Source organism: Hypomesus transpacificus, chromosome 13 (assembly GCF_021917145.1).
Source record: "Hypomesus transpacificus isolate Combined female chromosome 13, fHypTra1, whole genome shotgun sequence".
In the NCBI taxonomy this organism is placed as follows: Eukaryota; Metazoa; Chordata; class Actinopteri; order Osmeriformes; family Osmeridae; genus Hypomesus; species Hypomesus transpacificus.
This window is the reverse complement of record NC_061072.1, coordinates 9,513,185-9,530,159: the sequence shown is the minus strand read 5'-3', so window position 1 is coordinate 9,530,159 and position 16,975 is coordinate 9,513,185. Positions and strand designations below refer to the sequence as shown.

The 16,975-nt window shown below is 42.1% G+C and overlaps 3 protein-coding genes across 4 annotated transcripts; all 3 read left to right on the top strand.

Annotated features, from left to right (window-relative positions):
* Positions 1 to 39: 39 nt before the first annotated feature.
* On the top strand, positions 40 to 8,667 carry ttll6 (tubulin tyrosine ligase-like family, member 6). Its single transcript, XM_047032463.1, has 17 exons — positions 40 to 116; positions 738 to 798; positions 1,178 to 1,339; positions 2,740 to 2,907; positions 3,147 to 3,184; positions 3,377 to 3,495; positions 3,757 to 3,887; positions 3,960 to 4,116; positions 4,247 to 4,390; positions 4,542 to 4,627; positions 4,742 to 4,967; positions 5,198 to 5,376; positions 5,996 to 6,184; positions 6,357 to 6,507; positions 6,904 to 7,140; positions 7,236 to 7,524; positions 7,645 to 8,667. Exons 4-17 carry the CDS (start codon positions 2,741 to 2,743, stop codon positions 7,899 to 7,901), a joined length of 2,370 nt encoding a protein of 789 aa, XP_046888419.1. The 5' UTR covers positions 40 to 116; positions 738 to 798; positions 1,178 to 1,339; position 2,740; the 3' UTR covers positions 7,902 to 8,667.
* A 417-nt stretch (positions 8,668 to 9,084) lies between these two features.
* Positions 9,085 to 10,195, top strand: hoxb8b (homeobox B8b). Its single transcript, XM_047032694.1, has 2 exons — positions 9,085 to 9,689; positions 9,882 to 10,195. Exons 1-2 carry the CDS (start codon positions 9,293 to 9,295, stop codon positions 10,193 to 10,195), a joined length of 711 nt encoding a protein of 236 aa, XP_046888650.1. The 5' UTR covers positions 9,085 to 9,292.
* Positions 10,196 to 11,986: 1,791 nt separating this feature from the next.
* Positions 11,987 to 16,372, top strand: hoxb6b (homeobox B6b). 2 transcript variants are annotated; one of them, XM_047033148.1, is made up of 3 exons: positions 11,987 to 12,405; positions 14,928 to 15,297; positions 15,815 to 16,133. In XM_047033148.1, exons 2-3 carry the CDS (start codon positions 15,018 to 15,020, stop codon positions 16,066 to 16,068), a joined length of 534 nt encoding a protein of 177 aa, XP_046889104.1. In that variant the 5' UTR covers positions 11,987 to 12,405; positions 14,928 to 15,017; the 3' UTR covers positions 16,069 to 16,133. The 2 variants fall into 2 exon arrangements, with proteins under 2 accessions (XP_046889104.1, XP_046889103.1); XM_047033147.1 differs by lacking the exon at positions 11,987 to 12,405 and having other exon boundaries at positions 14,730 to 15,297; positions 15,815 to 16,372.
* Positions 16,373 to 16,975: the final 603 nt, after the last annotated feature.

Sequence of the window (16,975 nt, the reverse complement as noted above, 5' to 3'; positions counted from 1 at the left end):
GGTGAAGGGGGAAGATCGTCTCATGAGGAATCACCGACCCGAATGCTTACAACGTAGCAACTCAAAGTCAGTGGTAGTCGATGACAGCTGATTTGCAATTGGTGTCAAAGTTAAAGGTATGATTTTGAGCTTAATGTTTTTACTCAAGCAAGGTATGGTTAGTATTTTTGTTGAGTGTGAAATTGTTTTGCTATGACAATACACTTTGGCTTGCAAGCTAGTGGATAGCGTTCTGTTGCCATAGCAATGTGGCCACGCTCTCAGTCTGTTTCCTACCCTTACTGACTGCCAAAACACAGCTGTTTCACGTTGAATAATTTCTCTGCTGTGCTCTCGAAGTTCGCTTTTATTGTTAGGTTGGTTTACAATTATGTTCCGATGTGTAATTATTTATTAACATATAAAACAATCAATTTACTTCAACTACCTAACTAACGAGATCACCTAATGTACTACAACGTGACTCGGGTATCTGTATTTGGCTTTTTTATCCTACTGTATACTAGTTCAGTAACTACTGTAAGCTAAAAAACACTTGGAAGTATGGTAGCTAGTACATTATGGCTGCTGTAAGACAAGTTTTTTGGTTTGTAGTCGTTTAGTAAAATATGCATAGTAGTTAGTTGGGTAGTCGTGGCAGTTAGCTACAGTTTCCACCAGTGAAGCAAACAGAATTATTTCACATAAAAGTCAGCCAGATACTAGTGCTTAACTGCGCACGTTGCGTTGATTTGCAGGGAGGAAGTTGATTGATACTTTTTAGCTACCATGACTACAGGACAACATGGCTGTAATATGGTACGTAGATTTTCTCCCAGAGCATGTACACTCCACATCAGACTAGATGTGGATTTGTCTGCCACCAGCGTTTATCCTGCCCTACTTTTTTGGAGACACAAGATGAGTTGGGGGTTTAGCACAGATTTGAACAACATCATGTGCCATGGCCAGATCACATCCAATTACCGTGGACAAATATAAGGGATTATCCCTCTTCACACCTTGTGTTCACCTGCTAATCATTTTCTCTCTGTGTCAGGAGGATCAGGTGTTTGACCCTGGAGTTTCTAATTGGTCACCTGATCCACTACACCCTGCTATTAAAGGGTGTAAGTCAATCTGAAGTGGGCCACCTCTATGCTGTTGATACAAATTGCGCTTTTCTGTTTTGGATTAGGTGAGAGCTGGAGGTGGATATGTTGCTCAATGAGCAGCCTTTTTCTGGGGATCACAACTTCTTTCCAGGCTCCTGAAATTGAGAGTCTAAAGACAAACAATCACAAGTGTTGGAGTTGGCTGGGGGGCATCTTCCTGCATTTCTGCCCCCTGTACACCACAGGTGAGGAGTCCGTTTTCTGTTTTATAAAAAAAAAATATATATATATGTTTACGTCTTAGTTACATGTTATTTTGATCAATAGAGATGTGTCCTGTGATTTAATTTGGCAGTTAGACACTATAGTCACCACTTTCTGATAACATTGAATTTAGTACAAGGGGTTTACATTGATTAGATAATTGATGCCGTGCAACCTTGTTTTTATCCCTTGAGATCTAATGAATTGAACCCTAAAACAATGTTTAATCAAAAAGAGGGAATTCAATAAAAGCAATTGTTTATGTAGTGATTGGATATTAATTGACTAGGTCGTTGGCTGTTATTGTTCTGGTCAAATCGGCTAAAAAGAACGCAGAAATTCTTGCAGTTTACTAGAAAATAGTTATCACGTTAATTGGCTTGGTCCTTATAAAATGACTATGAGAGTGTATCGGTAACATTATCCCTGTTGAGGTCACTGTGTCGTCTCAACCAAGCGCAAAGCCAAGAGTTCAGGGCCAGGATTATCCAGATCACTGGATCAGAATACTGTTACCCAGCACCCAAGCCTCCCACAGTCTCCGAGGGATGTCCCTCCTCACCCTCCCCTCCCCTGTCCAGCTCTCAACCTTACCATTACCAGCATTTAACCTGGCCTTACCTTCACCTCATAGACATAATATAGGGGAGATAAACCGTAAGTTGTTCTCATCAGACTGGCCACAGTAGCCCAAAACTTCAAGGCAGTTAAGTAGGCTAGCTAAAGTTTCAGTATGGATCGTATTATGTTGAAGCTTATACCAAGGGTATAACCTTGCAGTCAGTTGTATTTTATTTACAATATGTATTTATAATAACTGTGCCTCCCAAGCCGATGTCACAGCCAAGGAAAATGTAGACCGCGTTCTAATGACTGTGTTCTACATCTGTGTCTGTCCTGCTACAATAACTCTTGAATGGCAGTCAGCAGTGGTATGTTGACAACTTGAGCACTCCCCCGAGGAGAGAAATGGAAACAGAAACACGATTCCCCGTGTGCACTATAACATGTAGGCTGATCTGCTTGATTGAATTTCAAGGTTAGGGTACTGGTCCGATGAAAAAACTATGAAAATGTATGTAGATTAGAAAACAAAATAACGTCTACAAAACATAAGGTAATCGTTGTCCATCCCCATTATTACGTGTTGTATTACATTTACATTTAGTCATTTAGCAGACGCTCTTACAGTAAGTACAGGGACATTCCCCCGATGCAAGTAGGGTGAAGTGCCTTGCCCAAGGGCACAACGTCATTGGCACGGCCAGAAATTGAACCGGCAACCTTCTGATTACTAGCCCGACTCCCTAACCGCTCAGCCATCTGACTCTGGGTACTCTAGGACTCTGACAAAGGTTATTAACCCTTTGTCCGTCTTCAGGATGGGACTGCCAGGAGAAAGCCCTGCCAGAGACTCAGAGGATGAAGCCTTGAAGGGTGGCCATGAGGGAGTGGAGGAAGGAGAGGGCTGGGGCAGTGACAGCCAGCCAGAGGCTCGCACCCCTACTCCTCCATCCACTGGCAAGAGGAAGAAGAAACGGAAAAAGAGGTATACTTCATTCCTATAACATATAAAAGTTCCACCATTACAGATACTCAGATGATTTGACTATATCATTTCTCATTGGTGAGCGAGTTGTCTTAAAAGTTGATTGCTGGGCTGGGTCATGGTCTGTTCCCCACACTTTGGAAGAATGCTGTAGAATGACAGGGGGGGGGGGGGGGATCTGTAGGACCTTGCACCAAAGCACATGTCTGTCGCTCTCTCTGTCTCTTCTCTTCCAGATGACTGTGGATCAATGTCATCAGCTGCAAATATGAGAGTGGTAAGCAACCATTATTGTTGACGCAAAATCACAAAACTACTGTGATCGAAATTCACGACCATTACCAACCAATATTTCCCAGTTGAAACAATCACCTTATTACGTTATGTGATTCATGTCTTGTTTTTTCCACTGAAATAATCAGCAGTTGCATTTCTGGAACTTTCCTTCCGTCCGTCCGTCTGTCTCCAGTGCGGCGTGCTGCTCGCAGGTACGGCCTGAGAGAAGCCATGGAAGGGGAAGAGTGGACGCTCTACTGGACTGACTGCTCTGTTTCACTGGACAGAGTTATGGACATGAAGCGCTACCAGGTATCCACCCAACTCGGCCTTTTCACAAAAACCTAGTCTGATCCTTAGTGCTCTTTATTCATCCTCCATCCCCCATCTCATCAGTAGGGGTCAGAGGGCTGAGCGGTTAGGGAATCGGGCTATTAATCAGAAGGTTGCTGGTTCGATTTTCAGCCGTGCAAAATTACCCGACTTGTCTCCGGGGGAATGTTCTGTACTACGCTCTGGATAAGAGTGTCTGCTAAATGACTAAATGTAATCAATCGGCTGTTGTTTTTTCAGAAAATCAACCATTTTCCCGGGATGAGTGAGATTTGCCGAAAGGACCTGCTAGCACGAAACATGAACCGCATGCTGAAACTCTTCCCTAAAGAATACAATATCTTCCCCCGAACATGGTGCCTACCTGCAGAGTAAGTTTTAATGTCTGGCTGTAAAATGTTCTAAATGAAAGCAGAATTTAATGAGTTTTCCTCTACCTACAGTTACAGTGACTTTCAAGCTTACACCAGGGCCAAAAAACACAAAACGTACATCTGTAAGCCTGACTCGGGTTGCCAAGGACGAGGCATCTTCATCACCAAATCCAGCAAGGACATACGTCCTGGGGAACACTTGATTTGTCAGGTGTACGTTTCCCGAGTAAGAGCCTATAAACTCTGACAAACACACCTTACATCCTAACACACCACTCATTAAGCATTTTGGTGCATCGTTATTCATAAACTACAAACTGATCGGCCACTAATATTGTACATGTTTTCTGTTCTAGCCATTCATTATTGACGGCTACAAATTCGACCTGCGTATCTACGTGTTGGTGACATCCTGTGACCCCTTCCGCATCTTTATGTACAAGGAGGGACTGGCTCGCTTCTGTACTTCCCAGTACAACGAGCCCACCAATGGCAACGTGGTAAAGTTGGTGAACGATACAGTCAAAGCTTTTCACAAACCATAACTTGACACGTACATTCGTGTATTTTTTGTTTTTGTATGGTTTTCCAAAATCACAGTTTACAGCAATAACTCTCTGATCTTTCTCCATCCACTCATATATCCTAAAGGAGAATGTCTGCATGCATCTCACTAACTATGCCATCAACAAGAACAGCGAGAACTTTGTCCGTGATGATGACACTGGTAGCAAAAGGTTGGCAGATACAGTACCTCTACCTCAGTCTTATCAAACAGAAGTTTCGACGTTCTCCAGTTTTCATTTTATTATTTCATTTTTTGTAATTAAAATTATTTTATTTATTTTCAGGAAGCTGTCCACACTAAACAAGCACCTCGAGGCAATGTGCTACGACACAGCGAAGATGTGGACCGACATTGAGGATGTGATCATAAAGACACTGATCTCTGCTCACCCAATCCTCAAGCATAACTACCATACCTGCTTCCCCAACCATGCATCCGGCAGTGCCTGCTTTGAGATCTTGGGCTTCGACGTGCTCCTGGACCACAGACTCCGGCCCTGGCTGCTGGAGGTAAAGACATCAAGATCACATTATAAATACATGATGACAAATGGTCCTATTCATACTCCCGTTATGATGACCTATTTATACAGTATGATGGAAATAGAATGTCGCACATTGCATTCCATGATGCCATCTCCAGTTAGATCATGCCTCTTTTATGTTGATGCTATAGTTGGCAATATAGACACAGGAGCTCATGTACAGCATGTTATTCTATATGTTGAATCTGACTGCAGGTGAACCACTCCCCCAGTTTCACCACTGACTCTCGCCTGGACCGGGAAGTGAAGGACGGCCTGCTGTACGACACCCTGGTCCTGATTAACCTGGGGGCCTGCGACCGCCGCAAGATCACTGAGGAGGAGAAGCGGAGAGTGAAGGAGCGGCTGCAACAGAACCGTTCTAGAGAAGCCAGGTGCATTTCCACCTGGGCATGGTGCTAGGAAATAACAGAACGAGGGAATGTCTTGGGACGGATGCAAGTTTATCATCGTGTATATATTACCTTCCAACGAAACACTGTGAACATAGTGTAACGAGTCATGAAACGTTTTCTGAAACGTGTTGTCGCGTGGGTGAAAACGAGCCGATCGAAGTGCTGAATATAACCAGTGTTGCTGGGGCGTTGAAACAAGTGTTGCTGGGGCGTAGTAACCAGTGTTGCTGGGGCGTTGAAACAAGTGTTGCTGGGGCGTTGTAACCAGTGTTGCTGGGGCGTTGTAACCCGTGTTGCTGGGGTGTCGTAACCAGTGTTGCTGGGGCATCGTAGCCATTGTTGCTGGGCCGTTGTAACCAGTGTTGCTGGGGCGTTGTAACCAGTGTTGCTGGGGCGTTGTAACCAGTGTTGCCGGGGCGTTGTAACCAGAGTTTCCGGGGCGTTGTAACCAGTGTTGCCGGGGCGTTGTAACCAGTGTTGCCGGGGCGTTGTAACCAGTGTTGCCGGGGCGTTGTAACCAGTGTTGCCGAGGCGTTGTAACCAGTGTTGCCGGGGCGTTGTAACCAGTGTTGCTGGGGCGTTGTGTGTTTTGTCCCAGGAGCGAGGAGCTGCGTGTGTCGCAGGCAGCCAGTGTGGAGCAGATGCAGAGGTACGAGGCCAAGCACCAGGGGGGCTTCCGCAGGATCTTCCCCCGCGAGGGCGGGGACAAGTATGAGAAGTACTTCAAACACAGCAGCTCCCTCTTTCAGGAGACGGCGGCCTCAAAGGCCAGAGAGGAGTGTGCCAGGTACTGTGGACGGAAGTTTGGTCACGTCTCTATGAGAATGGTGTGACTGGTTTAGGTTCTAGGTTTATAAGTATTAAGCAACTGGCTGATTTGGAGAGTTAGCATACACCTCGACAAGGTTTCTTTAAGATATGTCGAGCTCAAGTGTGTGTGTGTGTGTGTGTGTACTCAGACAGCAGCTGCAGGAGCTGCGTCTGAAGAAAGAGCAGAAAGAGAGAGATCATATGGGCAACCGGAGGAGAGACCTGCAGGGGGAGTCTGCTGGAGAGAAAGCCAAACCACAGAAGATACGACCACGCCCGACCATCTCCCAGCAGGTCACTGTAAGCCAGTCTGTCTGTCACCTATGTGTTTTTGACTAGTATATAGATATTAGCAAAGCTACGGTTGCACATTGTGTCAAAAACACAAATCCATACTTTTCTCTTAATAAAAGGTTAAGCTTTTATTCGAGTTCAAGCCACATTAGTCTTTAAAGCATATCTGCTATTCTTTGATACTGGTATCATTTTGATACCGTGTTAAAGAGCACTGTGGGGAGTGGGGGTGCTGTTGTTGGTTACAAATCAATGATTCAGGACAGTTCTCTGTTATTCCACTAGAGGGAGCCAAATGTAATTCTAACTGAACTTGTTTCACTAATACTCTGTATCATCATTGTACTGGTTTGTGCTTGCTAATGACACACAACTTCCTGTCTCTTTTCTGTGTCCTTCCAGCTCCTGACGATGCCTCCTCTGCCCACTGCGACCAGCAGTGACACAGCCGCAATAGACATGTCTGAGGAGGAGGTGGAGCGTGTGACTGGACTGCTCCAACGAGAGAGCCTCCTGAGAGACCTGGGGGTGGTGGATCAGGTGTACAGGCTGCTACACGGCCGTCACGGCATGCCTGACTCGTTCCACCCCCACGAGCAAAATGAGACGTTCCACCACAGGCACGATAGAACCAATAAGGTCAGGTGACCGTTCTCACTGCCTCTACCTCTTCCTCTGTAAAATAAAATATTATTGGAGCTAAATGAGTATGATAACGCCTGTTTTCTTAACAGCTGGACTCCCTGCCTGAGTATGCCTGGAGGCCCAGGCACCACTACACTGTGATCCCACGGCAGGTCCCTGTGGGGGCCAAACCCTGCCTGCAGTATGTCCACTCCCAGCTGCTTAAGCAGCCACAGCGTTGGCCCTGGCACAGTATGGACAGGGCCCCCTACAGCCTGGTGCAGGGCGAGTCCGCCTGCATGCAGTACTACTCAGCAGAAGAGCCAGTCATGGAGACGGCCCGGTGTGCCCCGGGTGACCTGAGGAGGAGTAACAGTGCCCAGCGGATCCCTTGGACAAGTGAGCACAGCTCCTCTTTGATTGTCTCATCGTCAGAGAAATGAAATGATGGATGTGAGAACAGCCAGATTGCTTTAAAAGCATCTCCATCTCTCTCTCCCTCCCTGTCCCTTGTCTCAGTCGGCGTTCCCGTGGTGACGGGTCGCCAGGGCAGCATGAGCTCCTCCTGTGCTGAGACCCGGGCCCGCGCCACTGTGTCAAACGTGAACCAGCTCATCCCGGGGCGGCTGACCTGCGCCCGCATGTCCTCCGACCCCAAAGCCCTGCAGAGCCTCTTTGTCATCTCCACCCCGGCCCCTCTGGTCCGCAGGCCAGACTTCCCCCACCCAGTCCGCAAAGCCTCTCGCAAACTGCCTCCGCACGGGCAAGGGCACTAGAAACCAATGTTGTCATTTGATGTGTCATACTGCGGAACAGCCACCAGTGGGGATAATCGATCAAGGTTTTTTTGTTGCACTAGCTGTCCCCCCAAGCAGATTATCTCTACCTGTGTAGGATCTGTTGCCTCCTTTTTGTACCACCTCAAAATTAACATTTTAAATTCAGGAAAATTAAAGGAGGACAAATTGCGGTAGTGAGACCTTATATTGTACAAATAACATTGAAAACAATTGTGCTTATCAAACAAAGTGTTGTGTGGTATTTGGTGTAGATGTGTCATATGATGAATGATCTAATGAGAAACTTTGGCTCTGGCTGTTGGATACCATATTGGTTACCAGAAGTATACCGCTCACTAAGCAAGTGGTATAATTTCTTTATTTTCCTCTCCGATCTGTCGAATCAGCTTGGGAGATGCAGTATATGACTATGACAATGTTGGAACCGTGAGTGGGACACTCAAGGTAAAAACCATTATTGCTCATTTGTGCCAAATGTCTCTCAAATGATTAGATTTGTATTATATTGTGTATTTTCTGAGTTTGACTGATACTGAATGTCAGACTTTTGTTTGGATGAGATGGATGGTCATTAAGAGTTCCCGTTTTTTAAAATAATTTATGCAAATTAAATATGCTCTGGTGTTATTATTGGCCTAGTTAACAGGAGACATTGTATTTGTACATTAGTACAAATGACACTTTAATTACAAAAATAATATAAATGTGTACAAAATCATGAATGTCTAGTTTGATGTCTATAAATGCCTAGATATTGAGGTCTATAAATGCCTAGATATTGAGGTCTACCTTAACCAGTTTCTATCAAACTATTTAAATAAAAAAACTCATTGAAGTTGTGTTTAAATTCCCCATTCATCATATAGCGAATAGGCTAAACTTCAAGTGCATATTGAAGTAACTTATTATTAAATAATTCACGATCAAGATATTTTTTATCTTAACCTTGATCATCATTAACGCTATGGCTATGTTCCCAACATAAGCCTCTTTTAATCTCTTCATTTGTTTTTAAAACGAGTTGGAATGCTGCGTTGGTTGTTGTTTTGTGGAGCGTCCCAAATGATGGCCATCTTGGCATCCACATCTTCACCTTCCCCCTCCCCTCTTTCTGAATTACGTTCTCGCTCCCTCTCCCTCTCTCTCTCTCTTCCCCATCTTCACCACAACGGAATACTGCGATATTCCTCTGGAAGGAGAATGCTTTGAGTTGCGCTCGTCACGGGGGTCCACATAGAGGATGAGAAATTGAACTGACGTAATGGATATGCCAAGGGACCCTACCTGTCTTAGCTCAGGTCTTTCGTTTAGATAGGCTACCACCTGATGTTCATCTGGGCCTCGTTACTTAAAACGTAAACAATAAAATGTCTTATTTTATCACTTCGTTATACTCAAAATGCAGTGAATACTTGCACCCCAGTGTCGAGTATCCTTTGGAGCAAGACTTGGAACGTGCAACATTGCATGGATACAACGACGATGTTATCCAGCACCCAGTGCAGCTACCGGAGTTCAATCATGGTCCTTCGCTCACTCAAACAATCAACCACGAAAATTCAACCTCCTTACACGTTGGAACGATGGGAAACTTATATCATGCGCACTTCTCGGCTCAAAAAGAACATTTTTACGGATCTCATGATAGGGATTTTGTCCAATATAACAGCTGTAGTTTAAAAGCACCGGGTGTTGGAAAGACAGATGATTCCTCCGAACAGCGCTGCCATTCACTGGACCACTTTCCCTGGTTGAAACAGCAAGGTGAGTTGTCCAAGCTGACTCTTGAATTGTCTCCAGAGACAATTATGCAACTAAAGTAACCCCAATCAGCAGCAATATATACCTTTTACCACTGTGTTAAACCCCATTGTATGACGCGTGAAAGTCTGAGTAGTTTACTGTGTGTGCAATCGAGAGCGTGCCTCTAAGTATTCTCATTTTTCCATTTAACAGCCACAGGACAGAGGAGAGGAAGACAGATTTATAGTCGCTTCCAAACCCTGGAACTTGAGAAGGAATTTCTGTTCAACCCTTACTTGACCCGCAAGCGCAGGGTTGAGGTGTCTCACGCAGTTGCCCTCACTGAGCGACAGATTAAAAACTGGTTTCAGAACAGACGCATGAAATGGAAGAAGGATAACAACAAGGACAAGTTCCCAAGCAGCAGGGCGCTGCAGGAGGAAATGGAGAATAAGGACAAACAAGACGAAAAGGTTAACACTTCTGTTGGGAAAGTAAAAGATACAATGGGATTGATTCATTTTTGAAATTGTGGTTCTTTACATTTCAATGCAAATGTCTTCGAAAACATGGCCAACCTGATTTGGTGCATTACGCACCTGTGTATATAACGTCCCAAACAACAGTAGGCCTGACAACATGCGGTCGACACGATTTAGACAATAGTATTTTGTCCACATTATCGTGAGTTATTATGTTAATATTTAGGCAATGTATATGTAGAATATTTGTAATATTTTTATTTGTGCAGTGATGTTGGTTCAGTTCCCTGGGGCATTGGAGAAGACAATGGGAAATAAAGTTTCACAACCAAGACATCTCCTATCTCCGTGTATCAAATATTTTCGCTGCACTGCCACATTCCTTGCTCAAGCACTAATTTGCTTAATAAAATAATATTGCTAAAACTATTGTTGTAATAACTAAACTAACCTATCAACATTTTAATTGGGTGGATCTGACTTGAGATAGGCCTATCCTTGAAATGATCACTATAGCAAAATAGGGTTTGGAACTATTTTCATATTTCGTAAGGAAGGCTACTTTTTGCCGTTAAACTGTAGGGCTAGCCTATGCTGAAAACATAATCCCACATAAACAATCAATAAACATTCCTTTTGCAACCAAATTTAGGCTATTACAACAAATAATAAAATTCCCCCCACAATAATTAATAATGAACATTTATTTGTGAAAACCATTCAAGGTTCTGTATAGAACCCAAGGTTATGTTACGGAACCCTAAAAAAGGTTCTATATATATCATATTTTGGCATGGGTAAAAAAGAATCGAACAGGGATATTTCAATGAACTCCCCAAAATATTCCATGTAGAACCTTTCAGGGGTTCCATAAATGAAGCAAGCCATAGAACCCTTTTTGGTTCTACATAACAATTTATTTCAAAAGTGTGTCTATTACTAAACTGTAGGTTTAAGTTTGAGAATTAAACGAAACCTAGGCTAACAAAAAATATGGACAAAGCAATAATGAGTTCACTAAACTAGGCTATATTTAAATCTCTCCATATGGGCCTAGCTTTAAACAAAAATGGACCGATGGGGTAGGCTACTTTAAATAAAGGTAACAACTGCAAAATGAGAAATAATAGGCATAGGCTACTATACGGAAAATACGTTTCAAATCGGTTAAGGTTTAGGTGTTCTGTGCCAGCCTGCCATTTAACGTGAGGCCTGCAACCGTGAAAACTCTGAGGACCTACTATTGTAAAACATTTTAATTTTGATTGTTGTTGCGTTTTATTTTCAATCGAAATGTAAGATGTGGCTATATCAAGGCCTAGAGTCAACCCAAATAGCCTGACATCACAAACATACGCATAAACCTCAGCAAATATTACTTTGTTTTGTAACATAGGCCTATTGCTTTATTTGTGATAAATTTAAACTAGGCCACATGCGTAATCATAAGGATTTAGTTTTATAGCCTACCTATCAATTATTATCAAACATTAATACAATGTTTTATGACATTTTCTTTCCAATACTAATTTAGTATTGAAAAGGAAATGGTGTAGCCTAGCCTAAGCTAAAGTGTGTACATAGCCAATAGCCTACTTATGATAGTACACTTTATAGACACACCTAACAATCATCTAAAGACCTATAAAAAACGAAATGTTAGTTGTATCATCTTTTATTGAAGTAATTATATCGCTTTGTTCAAAACAAATGAAAAGAGGCCTGTTGGCACATTTCGCCCTATAGGTGTGGATTACAAAGAAACACGCAATATACTGACAGGGAATTCGTGGCAATGCTTTAGATAAGGAGCTGTTTGGTAAAATTTACAACTTTGCAAAGGAACTTTACGACTATCTGGGCACGAGGATTGGCTGAGGTTCGTCATGTGAACAATGGACGGGAACTTGTTTTACATGAGGTTAAAACGCAGCTGCCTTTTTTCTAACGTTCATTTAGAATCTTAACATCTTTATCTCATGGACTTTGGCATTATTAGACAATGTTAAAAGGAATATGTTCCGTTGGTGTGGAGCCTACTTCTCAAAGATGGACCCACTGCGCATTATCTGATGAATATAGTAAACCCGCTATATTCGCGAATCTCAGGATGACGAAATCGTATTTCTGCTTAAACTAGTTTATAGCCTATTTTGTATCAAATAAACGCTGGCGATAGACACACCAAATGAGAAACAAGACTATTATGGCGGAGTGGCCTTACCCACACTTGAAATGATGGATTATTAACAAAGGTAGGACAGACTCATTTCCGACTCTACAGCCAGAACCTTGTATATCACTGTATTAGCAAAGACTAGTTCCGTATCAAAGACTTGTAAGAGATCTGGGAATGACAGAAAATTGTAGGTTACTCTTTACAAAAATCTCTGACAATAGGCTAGAATTAACAGCCTGCAGCTGTCATGGAGCGTTTGGTAGGCTGTAGCATTTCCATGCTTACGTAGCTGGCAAGATTATGTACCAATGTATGCTGGCCACCACGATGTGCTTAACAAAGGGAAGAATCATGACGCATGGGTTTGGTTATTTTGTGTTTAGTTTTTTTCCTCTGTAGTCTCAATTAATAGCTAGATGTCAACAGTCAACCAGTTTCTTAAATTAATTTAATCTATTACAGCTGCATTTAGGCTGTGAAACATTACTGGCACATCTAGGCCTATATCGAGACATAATCTTCTTCGTTTGTATTATCGAGCCGCCTGTATCCTGGAAATGTTTGCAAAGGTTTTGTTTTTTGTTTTTTTTGTCTCATATAGCCTAGTGTCATGGAGCGTTTGGTAGGCTGTAGCATTTCCATGCTTACGTAGCTGGCAAGATTATGTACCAATGTATGCTGGCCACCACGATGTGCTTAACAAAGGGAAGAATCATGACGCATGGGTTTGGTTATTTTGTGTTTAGTTTTTTTCCTCTGTAGTCTCAATTAATAGCTAGATGTCAACAGTCAACCAGTTTCTTAAATTAATTTAATCTATTACAGCTGCATTTAGGCTGTGAAACATTACTGGCACATCTAGGCCTATATCGAGACATAATCTTCTTCGTTTGTATTATCGAGCCGCCTGTATCCTGGAAATGTTTGCAAAGGTTTTGTTTTTTGTTTTTTTTGTCTCATATAGCCTAGTTGGCCTTGGCCAGACCGCATCCTGTCGGTTATTTCTTTCTCTCTTTAGTGTCATCTAGTGGCAACAGTAGGTAGGCAATTACATTTGTTTTAAGACAGCTTCAAGCTACATGCGTCAAATGAAGCTCGGTAATACATTCTCACCGTACAAAATGTTAATAATTCGCCTACATGGGAAAATATTCCTAAGAATTTAAACGATATACAACTCTATCGTCCCCCTCGATGAGTGAGATGGAAATGAACTAATTGGATGTATCATATAGTTAAATTACAGGTTTATTTTATTCCACGAAAACATCTATAGGCCTATTGTAAGCTATTCCTGTTACAGTAAACAAAACAATACAATATTGAAAAGTACTTCTACTAGGTCTATAAATAAAACAACTAATAATACCGTATTCCATCTTTAACAAAAAATATATCTCCTATTTACTTTTTGCTTTAGGCCTACTGCAGAAAAAATTAACGTGCACAGCATGGTTCTATAGGTTTTAGTTGTGTATAGGCCTACTTTAATATAGGCCTAATAAAAATACTAGTACTACTACTACGACAAATGGGCCTAAATGTGTTGTTATTATCACTAGCCTAATATTAAACAAACAGTATTGATGACAACACTGATAGGCCTAAGTGTTTTTTTGTTTTGTTTTAAGATATTAAAGTGTCCGTGAGAAATGTAGCCTATATGCCATACCTTTACATAGCTTATGGCCTATCGTAGGTCTACTCATTGCCAGCGTTTATGGTATGTGTATTTCTTGGAATAGCATATCTGTCACACAGGCTAATTGTTATAGGCCACTATCCGTTCTTGTCTTGGTCAGTTGAGAAACGTGCCACCAAAACCGTTTCCAAGTAGGCTAGACATCGGTGTTGATCCAGTGTTGTTATTTTACTATTTCACTATTGGAAACGAGAGGCCTAAACAATTGGAACCTAAAATGTTAACATGAATGAATACATGTAGGCCTATGTTTACAACCTCTGTGGATATGGCATTGTTTGAGCCACTTTGGATGTGGCGACACTGAGACGAAATAGAAGCGTCATCTTCTAAAGTAGCTAATGTCAATGAAACAAGGAAGAGGACGAGGCTTATGTGATTATTTAATTCAATAATGTAAACAAGAAATCGAAAAACATAGATTTAGTGCGTGTGTGTTCGTGTGTGTTGGGTAAATACGTAATTTGAGTGCGTTGATGCAGTGATAAGCTATATCGAATCCTTTATTTTTACAACGAAATCAAGTATTTTTTCAAACGGAATGTTTGTGCATTTAGGTCAGCATAAGTCTTGTCTTTAATCGACAAAGATGTCTGAGCGCTTCATTTCGATTCAGTGGGGACCCCTGTGCGCAACAAGAGCCCCCCATGGGTGCAATATTGCAACCACAGAAGTCCACGATTGGCCAAACGCTGATCAGATGGTACAGTTCCCCTCTGTATTCAGTGGCAACTCGCAACCCCCTTCAGCTAAAACCAAATCTCGTATAAAGTAATGGCAAACCGACTTGGACTATAAAAGACAACAAATCATATCCCTTGGAGTATTCCGTTGCCCAACCAATGAGTTCTTACTTTGTTAACTCAACTTTTCCTGTTTCTCTGCCCGGAGGACAGGATTCCCTCCTGGGTCAGATACCGTTATATTCCTCTGGATACACGGATACTTTAAGACACTATTCCAATGCTACATATGGAGCTGCCAATATGCAAGAAAAGGTTTACCCTTCTTCGTATTATCAGCAAACTACTGGTATCTATAGCCGACCTAGCACCAGTGCTCCCTGCGACTACGCAGCTGCTACTTTTTACAAGGACAGTGAAGGCTCGTGCGCTTTTGCAAATCGTGCGGAGCAGCCGCTCTTTGGAACTCAGGATCAGCGCAAGTCCGATTGCCCCGAGCAGAATGTAAACACCAGTGCGGTTGAGGACAAGTCCTCCTCTTTGGTTTTTCCGTGGATGCAAAGGATGAATTCTTGTTCTGTTGGTAAGTAAACGTTTATTTCTAAATAGCTTATGTGCATTTAGTTATTTGCCTTGAAATGAGTTTAGCCTAGCCTTTGCTACTGTAGGCTATGCCAATGAATCAGGTGACTTTACTGATGTAGGCTGTCATTCGCCATGATACATTGTATCTTGTTATTTTGTCTCAACCTCATCATCAATATTGACAATCATAACGTTTGAATGCAATACCGACACGTTGGGTGGGCTATTCATATGGTTGATAGCAACTGACTGAGAGTCTTAATATGAGGCCAATTAATCACGCAAATTATACGGTGTAATATACGATTGTGGTATTAGTTCTTTGAGCATATTTGATTGATGTGTCTACATAATGTATATAACCAGGCATGTGTTCGACAAGTTAGAGAAAACGCCGGAATGACTGGGGCAGTACACATCCATTAAATGTAGCCTATATGCTAAGAATATATAGACTTCTTATTTTGTTACGTGCATATTTGACAGATTTAACCCATGTTTACTTTTATTTGCAGGGACATTTGGCAACAGTGGACGCAGGGGCCGCCAGACCTACACACGGTATCAGACTCTTGAGCTGGAGAAAGAATTTCATTTCAATAGGTATCTCACGAGGCGCCGCCGAATCGAGATATCCCACGCTCTTTGTCTCACAGAACGTCAGATCAAGATTTGGTTCCAGAATCGTAGAATGAAGTGGAAAAAGGAGAACAAGATAATGAATTCTTCAAAGCCCAGCGACGAAGAAAAAGAAAAAGAGACGAGTTAAATTACCACTGTACAAAAACAACACAAAACAATAGCCTATTGGCTGCCAACGCTGGCCTAAGTTCAAACCCATTGTTTATGTTGTTTTGCATCTAATTCATATTGTACAACGGAACACGTTTTAGAGATGTGTTTAGAAGAGACTAATATTTGCACGATAAAATAAAATCTTTATGCTACCATACAGGTTCTCAAAGTTTAGTAAATGTACTCGTGCAATGCGTTTTGGCGACTGTATGAGTGTGTCAAATGAAGAGTCCACATCCTGAAATACCTGTAGGCCTACGTGTATATTTTTTACTGTAATTTAGGAGACCTGTTTCCCAAGAAATAGTCGTGCTATTTTTTCATGCCATCAAAAGGCTTTGGCCTACAGTGTTTGTCGTATTGGCTAGTTGTTGTTCCCGCATTTATTTGGCACAGCAATAGCCCGTACACAATTGCAACATGTTTTGTAATCCATAGAAATAGCCTAATTCTGACATGTTATTTATTGTGTTAAATGAGTTGTGCAGTTGCACAACTGGGTGACGTGTGCAATATTTTGTTTTTGTTAAAATGTAATATACAAATAAAGCATTTCTGTTCATTTGTGTAATTAGTTCGTGTAATTAGTTCGTGCATTGTCTTTCATTTGTCAGTATCAAACCATAGGTAAAAATACTATTGTTGTTCGGTCTATTAGTTTGTTTCACAGAATTAAGGATAAAGAAATAAAGAAAATTTGAATTTTACGAGCTTCCACAAGCAGTTACCTATATTGCCAGTAGATGACGCTCTCTGCCTACATGGATCACAAGGCGCAATGGGGAGGCACCATTGACTAGCGTCTAACGACCATCATTTCGTCATCATTTGTAACCATAGAGCATGAATTACCTCTTGAAGTCATCAGTGAGAATTTACGA

What these genes read in the sequence shown, in the direction of transcription:
- ttll6 (XM_047032463.1), top strand. Translation starts at nt 2,741, where the DNA reads ATGGGACTGCCAGGAGAAAGCCCTGCCAGAGACTCAGAGGATGAAGCC. An exon ending in TCCGGCCCTGGCTGCTGGAG is followed by an intron (nt 4,968 to 5,197) that starts GTAAAGACATCA and finishes ATCTGACTGCAG; the next exon opens with GTGAACCACTCCCCCAGTTT. An exon ending in GCCAGAGAGGAGTGTGCCAG is followed by an intron (nt 6,185 to 6,356) that starts GTACTGTGGACG and finishes GTGTGTACTCAG; the next exon opens with ACAGCAGCTGCAGGAGCTGC.
- hoxb8b (XM_047032694.1), top strand. Translation starts at nt 9,293, where the DNA reads ATGTCTTATTTTATCACTTCGTTATACTCAAAATGCAGTGAATACTTG. An exon ending in TCCCTGGTTGAAACAGCAAG is followed by an intron (nt 9,690 to 9,881) that starts GTGAGTTGTCCA and finishes TCCATTTAACAG; the next exon opens with CCACAGGACAGAGGAGAGGA.
- hoxb6b (XM_047033147.1), top strand. Translation starts at nt 14,874, where the DNA reads ATGAGTTCTTACTTTGTTAACTCAACTTTTCCTGTTTCTCTGCCCGGA. An exon ending in GATGAATTCTTGTTCTGTTG is followed by an intron (nt 15,298 to 15,814) that starts GTAAGTAAACGT and finishes TTTTATTTGCAG; the next exon opens with GGACATTTGGCAACAGTGGA.